The sequence below is a fragment of the Micropterus dolomieu genome, linkage group LG07, assembly GCF_021292245.1.
Source record: "Micropterus dolomieu isolate WLL.071019.BEF.003 ecotype Adirondacks linkage group LG07, ASM2129224v1, whole genome shotgun sequence".
In the NCBI taxonomy this organism is placed as follows: domain Eukaryota; kingdom Metazoa; phylum Chordata; class Actinopteri; order Centrarchiformes; family Centrarchidae; genus Micropterus; species Micropterus dolomieu.
In genome coordinates this window covers 10,722,943-10,730,913 of record NC_060156.1, presented here as the reverse complement: position 1 = coordinate 10,730,913, position 7,971 = coordinate 10,722,943, and the positions used below count along the sequence as shown (strand labels likewise).

The 7,971-nt window shown below is 41.1% G+C and overlaps 1 protein-coding gene across 1 annotated transcript in view; it reads left to right on the top strand.

The window, feature by feature from the left end:
* Nucleotides 1-6,847, top strand: part of pofut2 (protein O-fucosyltransferase 2) — a 26,980-nt gene extending 20,133 nt beyond the window's left edge. Inside the window, exons 5-9 of the mRNA XM_046054360.1 lie at nucleotides 2,238-2,304; nucleotides 2,531-2,656; nucleotides 3,776-3,956; nucleotides 4,258-4,381; nucleotides 5,371-6,847. Coding sequence (XP_045910316.1) covers nucleotides 2,238-2,304; nucleotides 2,531-2,656; nucleotides 3,776-3,956; nucleotides 4,258-4,381; nucleotides 5,371-5,524 — 652 coding nt within the window. The 3' untranslated portion in view covers nucleotides 5,525-6,847. The remainder of the gene's footprint in view (nucleotides 1-2,237; nucleotides 2,305-2,530; nucleotides 2,657-3,775; nucleotides 3,957-4,257; nucleotides 4,382-5,370) is intronic.
* The last annotated feature ends 1,124 nt before the right edge of the window (nucleotides 6,848-7,971 follow it).

Sequence of the window (7,971 nt, the reverse complement as noted above, 5' to 3'; positions counted from 1 at the left end):
TCAATTTATAGTTTGATGTTATGGTGGATAGATTGCTTGGCTGGAATGACCAAGAGTTCAGTCTTAGAGAGGTTTAGTTGAAGGTGGCAAGCCTTCATCCATGCAGATATGTCTGATAGACAGTCTGTGATCCGCGCCGAGACGGTGGGATCGCCTGGCGGGAAGGATAGGTAGAGTTGCGTGTTGTCTGCGTAGCAGTGGTAAGAGAAGCCGTGCGAGCGAATGATCGGCCCCAGTGAGGTGGTGTAAATTGAGAAGAGAAGGGGCCCAAGCACTGAGCCTTGGGGAACCCCTGTGGAGAGGCAGTGGGAGGAGGATAATTGTCCTTGCCACAAAACATTGTAGGAACGCCCCGAGAGGTAGGATTCGAACCACAGGAGTGCTTTACTCGAGATGCCCATTGCTGAGAGAGCGGATAGCAGGATCCTGTGGTTGACTGTGTCAAAGGCAGCTGATAGGCCAAGCAGGATAAGAACCGAGGATTGGGCTGCAGCTTTAGCTGACCTTAGGGCTTCTGTTACAGAAGAGCCGTTTCAGTAGACTGGGCACTCTTAAAACCAGACCTGAGAGGAATTCTGAGACCTGTTTGAATACTGTCTGTTCAATAGTTTTGGATAAAAAAAGTAGAAGAGACACTGGTCGATAGTTCTCAACTTGAGTTGGGTCAAGTGAGGGCTTTTTGAGCAAGGGTGTAACCCGAGCCCTTTTGAAAGTGGTCGGGAAGGTTCCTGAAGCCAGAGAAGTATTTATCACGAGTGATTGTCGGGACCACAGTAGGAGATATGACTTGGAGGAGATTCGTAGAAATCGGATCCAGTGGGCATGTAGTTGGACGGCTACGGGTCAAGAGTTCTGATACTTGAGTGAACAACCACTGACCTGGAAGGGCAGAGGAAAAGATGTAGTAGGACTGCTACAGTGGTTGAGTTTGAGTGTTTCAAAGAATTGGCTAGTTATAGCCTCCACTTTGCCTGTGAAGAAGGCAGCAAATGTATCAGCAGACAAGTTTGTGGGTGGTGGAGGTGGAGGAGGATTTAGTAGCGCTTTAAAAGTGGAAAATAATTTCCTTGAGTCAGTGGCACTGCTTATTCTGTCATTATAAAACGCAGTTTTGGCAGCACTGATGCTTGTTGAGAAGGAGGATAGGAGCAATTGGTAGCCCTTAAGGTCGGCGGGGTCTTTGGTTTTTCGCCATTTTCTTTCAGCCGCTCTGAGATCAGTACGGAGCCCACGGATGGTATCAGTTAGCCACGGGTGGGGCTGGTTTGGGCGAGCAGGCTTGGTGGATAGAGGACACAGGCTATCCAGGCACGAGCTTAGTGTAGAGCACAGAGACTGTGTGGCATCATTGACCTCAAGTGAGGAAAATGTCTTGGTAGAGCGGAAGCTACAACTGAGGCAAAGGTGTGAAACCAATGGTGTTGGAAGAATGGGCTTTTCCTGTAGGCATATCGTGAACTGAATGAAAGAGGTGTGACTGTTAGGCACTCTGTGGCACAATTTCGGATAAGAACGAGGTCAAGCACCTTGCCAGCTTTGTGGATTGGGGGGCTGAGAACCCGTGTTAGATCAAAGGACGGAATCAGAGACAGGAAGTCTGCTGAGTTTGAATTGTCTAAGTGAATGTTCACGTAACCAAGGACAAGTAGCACAACTATTTCAGGAAATAAGTTGAATTTAATTTGGCACTATTAAACATTACTAATCCCGTTGTTACCATTAGATGACCAGTGTAGCTAGCTAACTAACTAGATAAAAGCCGACAAATTACCAAGATGACCCTGTCTAGACTTAAAAGTGATCATATGTGTCTATGGGAAAGTGGAGTCTTTGATTCTTGTATTTGTGGTAAAGTCAACTATTTTGTAATCGATTAGTCGTCATTTTTTTCCAGCAAAAATGTCAAACATTTGCTGGTTCCAGCTTCTTAAATGTAAGGATTTGTTGCTTTGTCTGTTTGTGATAACCAATGAAGAGTCTTTGGGTTTTATACTGTTGGTTGGACAAAAGAAGCAATTTGCAGACATCATGCAACATTTTATAGACTAACATATACTATAAAAATGATCGGCCAATTAATCGAGAATGAAAATAATAGTTAGTTGCAGCCCTGATTTGTAAATAGCTGAAAGATGTGACTTCATTGTTATTTTATTACGGTATTACTTACAGTTGGTTCTCTCGGATCTTCACGACAACGACACGGATAAACTTGGTTGTATACTGCTATTTTGCAGATCAGTTATGCTTGACCGAGCAGAGACACTCCTCCATGATCACTATGCTGGGAAGGATTACTGGGATGTAAGTAATAGGCTAATACCGTACCCTTGTTAGTAATGTTGGTGATGTTGGGTATTAGATGACATATTTTTAACCACATTAACATGTAACTTTGCTAACTGTTTTTCTCACTGAAAGAAAAATGGAATTCAGTTATTGCGGGGTATTTTTAAGCCGTGTGTTTAAGGCACACTATCTTGAAAGTAAACCTGATGGGGGAGTCTCCGTTTGTCTGTGTTTGATGTAGACTCGGCGCAGCATGGTTTTTGCCAAGCACCTTCGTCTCATAGCAGATGACTTCCGAGCAAAGTACCTGAACTCTACAGATGACAGAGACCATACCATTTACAGTGAGGATTGGACTCGCATGAAAGTGAGTTAGTCAAATCCTCTCCTCTATACATGTTTGCTGTCAATGTTCACTGTGGCATAGAACACTTTTTTTGGCTGTTATCTATAAAACTTTCACACCTTCACAATACTCTTTTAATCATCTGTGTATGTACATGCTGTTTGAGTCTGCATCTGTTGATTGTTTTCGTTTTTTAAAGGTTCAGTGGGTAAGATATAATTGTATGTAGTGGTGAGAGTTGTGAATTGCCACCATCGGTTCAGTCTACTACTGTCCCCTACCCTTTCAAAATGCGTAGGACAGCTACAGTTTCTGACACAGCAAAAAGGTATCTCTTCTGAGACACAGAGAGTAGCCAGCTTGACACCCTTGAAAGAGCCGTCAGAAAATGTGATTCCGCTGACTGGAGATACAGAGAAATTAAAAAGTGTCCGTAGGTTGATGGAAGCTGATCAAACACAAACACTGCACCACATCGCTGCAGAGTCCATTTGTTCAACAGAGGAAGAAAAAAAAAAGTTGCCCCAAGGTGGGATCAAACACCCAACCCTTGGGGTGCGAGTCCTGCGCTTTACCAACTGAGCTATCCAAACTCTGTGTCAATACATGTCAATATTATGTCTATTTTCTGACCCCTGCAGTACATTAATACTACTACTACTTCTTCTAACATACGTATTCAACATAGTGATGACTGTCTACACTGCCTGAATTCTACCAGAAGTAAAACAAGACGAATGCAGTGACAAAACATCTGTCCGTGTTCAGCTACTGTAGAAACATGACGATGCAACGTGGCGACGTCCATGGACGGGGGGACCCGTGGTTATGTAGATATAAATGGCTCATTCTAAGGTAAAAAAAACATAACGGTTTATTATATAAGGTCATTATACACCACCTAAAACATAATTATGGATCTTATATTGCATTTCTGTCAATAAATCTCTCAGAAATCTTACACACTGAACCTTTAAATCTTTTATAGAGTAGATTACATTAGACTCACAGCACTGTACAAAACTAGATTGACATTCTGATCACTTAATTCTAAAAACAGCTATTCATTTTAGCCTTTTGCTGATCACATTTTAAGTTTCAAGCAACAGTGGTCTGTTTGTTTCTTTATTTCCTCCTCAGGCCAAGCTGGGCTCAGCTAAAGGTGGTTCATATCTGGGAGTCCACCTGCGCAGGAAGGACTTTGTCTGGGGTCACAGAGAGGATGTACCCAGCCTTAAGGGGGCAGCCAAAAAAGTGCGGAGCTTAATGAAGAAGCACAAACTCGACCACGTGTTTGTAGCGACAGATGCCGATGGGGAAGGTGATGACACAACAGTACATTCAGAGATGATTTACAATTTATTGTACATTTAAATGAGCGATGGGTAAAGAGAAATTTGTAATATTGACACAAGTGCATCAGTATTTTGCAGCTTATGAAATTGTGTTTTGAAGGTCAATACAACTATAACTAATTTAAAAGACCAATATATTGTGTGATGAAATCTAGATTCTGTTCTAAAACCATTTCAAACAGCTTTGACGCAATAAGATAAGAATAGTATTACACTATACATGTTTTATTGTTTTTATAAACCTGTGTAATCTATGTAACCTTGAAGAACTGAGGGAGCTGAAAAGGTTGTTGCCAGACATGGTGCGCTTTGAGCCGTCCCTAGAGGACCTGGAGCTCCTTAAAGATGGAGGGGTGGCCATCATTGACCAGTGGATATGTGCTCATGCAAGGTAAATTAGTTTAAATGGTTTTGTTACTGTAAATGTTTAGTAAATATTTTGGAATATTGACTACTTGAATTGCAGTGTGACGTATCTGTTTTACAAACTGCACTTCTGCTTACTTTCTGTTAGCTCTACAGTAACGTTAGCTTCACCGCCGATCTCCTTATTGACAGTACTGTTTCATCTTTTTCACAGTTAGATTTGTACATATTGCTAATTATTTTCAACTCAGTGTTTTACAAAGCCAGCTGTTTAGCCTGTCAGCTAGCATAGCTAAAATGAAGAAAAGCAGCGTCAAGCTTATGAGGAGGGCCGTCAGCTCAACGAAGTTTTGCTCAGTCCCTCTTTGCTCTTAATCAGCTTAGTTCTCCTCTGTGAGCTTTCAATCCTTTCCAACTAACACTGAGATAAGGGCAGAATGGGCAGTCAACATCAGAAAAGAGATCACCAGTTGGTCCAGGGTGTGTAGCAAGCACTAAAACACTATACAGAAATGAACAGTAGATACTATACTGTGAAAAGAGGCTGAAATAAGGATGAAGCAGTACTTTAAGGACATTGGCAGTGAAACTAACATTACGGTAGAGCTGACGGGAAGTAAGCAGGCGTGCACTTCGTAAAATGGATATATATTACATCACACTACATTTTGCATGTAATCAATGTGCGTTGACTATTAAAAAAACTTTAACTAAAAATTGACCTCACTGTAAGAGTGAGTGTTTTTTTGAAGGCATTGTACTTATGTAACATTTTCCAAAAGGTCCTAATTGAGGACTAACAAGTTAATGCCAGTTTGTATTTTTAATGCTGCATAATTTAGATATTTTAGCAGCATTGTAACAGGAAGGAATTCTGCCCATGAAAAATATTTAAACCTGAAAAACTAGTCAGGGTGTTGCTGCTCTTACATGTGTGTCTCATGCTCATGTAACTTTCCATGGTGTAAATCTCCTGCATCACTGTCCCCTTTTGTTCGTGCATTTTTTTTTCAGATTCTTCATAGGAACATCAGTGTCCACCTTCTCTTTCCGGATCCATGAAGAGAGGGAGATCCTGGGCTTTGACCCCAAAACTACATACAATCGTTTCTGTGGGGACTCCGAAAAACAATGTGAACAGCCCACACACTGGAAAATAGTGTATTGATGATATTGACTTTCTTGACACACAAGTGCCAACAGCAGTGTTAAAAATTAGATGTGTTTGTATGGAATATACAGGATATTTTAACTGTTCTTTGGTGTATTTTTTACTTTTATGGTTTCAGAGTTGTGCAATCAGGTCTATAGTGACCACTGTGACTGAACATTATGCTCAAAAGGCCAAGATTGGGCTGCCAAACATGTATTACCGTTGCATTCAACAACTAAATCTGCAAATATTTTGTAAGTTATATGTTAAATGTGGATCCTTCATGACGGCCTGGTATTTCACATAATTTCTGATATTTATTACTAACACCAGCACCCCTGGTGAGGAAAAGTGTCTTATAGTGACTGCAACAGACAGTGTTGTGTGGAAGTATTCTCAGTTTAATATTTTGTGAGATTCAAAGATGTTGAGTATCTAAACTTTAACTATTCTATTTTTAAAATTTACTATTTGTTTTTTCACAAATAGCACCACATAAGAGCATTCAGGGATCACAAACATAGTATGAAGATTATGCATTTCTAATTAAAGACACCCTGTTGAGTTAAGTAAAGAAGTATTTGCATTCAGTGTATCTTACCAAAAAGCATTGTGTAACAAACAACGTTGGATGCATTTTGCTAAATGTTTTTTTGAAGTACTTTGAAACTTGCAATGTCTTCTTCTTCACTGCCTTTAGCACATAGCCTCATTTTTTTAATGCGTTACTTCCACCAACTGTTTATCAGTGGATTAGCATTGAACTGGCGCCGCACTATAGTGCACATACATATATGTACTTGTACCATGGCAAGGAAGCCAAACACAACGGGGAACCACGAACATAAGCACTGCTCTATAGCGCTTCAAGTGGTTAATAATTCCACAGGGCACCTTTTAAAATAGAACCTAAAAATTCCCAGTTGACGAATTCTTAAGAGGTGTGTTTTTCTTCTGCTTCCATCGTATTTCAGTGTTTGTGTGAAAAACTTTCATTTCATATACAGTGCCAGTATTAGTATTTGTTACATGGGATTGCACTACCATATTACTACAAAAAAACTATAACAAATTTTATTTTCAAATGATAGACATCATCATTATAGTGTTACTGCTACCATTGAAATGAACTGAAATGCCACAAAGGAGCCACTGTGTCTTACCAACACTTGTCTGTCATGAAGCTGTTTTCTTACAACAACACGCCCTATTTTTTCCCATTCCTGAGGATGCACACACATATGCATTGTCTCATGACTTGGTTTGTACAGCAGTAGATGTGTAATTTTGGTGTTGGATAAAAGTTTTTAGCAGAGATTAAACATGGCAGAAAACCGATGTGTGAAAATGAAGTTTATTTGCTGTTTTGCCCTAAAATTGTCCTTAGGTGTGAGCGTCAGTGGTTGTTTGTCTATGTGTGGCCCTGCGATGGACTGGCAACCTTGCTCAATGTCAGCTGGTATTGGCTGCAGCCCCCCCGCGGCCCTGTACGCAGGATAAGCGGTTGACGATGGATGGATGGATGGATTTTTGTGTGCCTACTCCACCAACGCTCACGCACCCATATACTCATATTTTCACCAGATTAAGTCAACAGCTGAAGTTTAGAAATGATGGTGTAAATGTACTTAGAATCCTTATACCATCAAATTTGGATGTTTTGAGATCTCGAAACTCGATTATTAGAGAATTCACATAAATTCAGACTATGTCAATAAAATGGATCATTCCCAGTAATGGGAGTATTGTTGAGCATGTATATGTAGTTACAGTGCTTTTACATGTTGTGGAACTTTAAATTGACTGCAGGGTGCTGATGTGTGCTAAATGCGGCGAGATAATAGTGATTGGAGTAATACATTCTTTATTTGTCCAACGAAGGTTAAAAATCAAGGGCAACTGGTCTTGGTTGAAGATACTGGAAGACCAAACACAAGAAAAGCAATCTAGTGTATGTGGTCCAATGCAGTGAGGAATGCACAGACCTGTATATTGGGGAGACTAAACAACCACTACACAAACGCATGGCTCAACACAGAAGGGCCAACACCTCAGGTCAAAACTCTGCAGTCTACTTACATCTGAAGGACAGAGGACACACGTTTGAGGACCACCAGGTGCACATTTTAGACAGAGAAGATGGATGGTTTGAAAGAGGTGTCAAGGAAGCCATCTACACCAGGGTTGAGAAGCCGTCATTGAACAGGGGAGGGGGTCTACGCCACCACTTATCCCCCACTTACAATGCTGTCCTTTCATCACTTCCCAGGAAACTCAACAAACGTAACCTATTGACCTCAGGTGAAGATACCAACGATGGTCGTTCAGTCTTGGCCACAGGTAGTCTTAACGACTGTAACGACTGTCGTCACAGCAACCAGGAACACTAACAAACCAGCGGTATCGATGACCCGGGATAACGACCCCACTGAGGTTAAATAGCTGAGTTTCCCTGCCAGTCA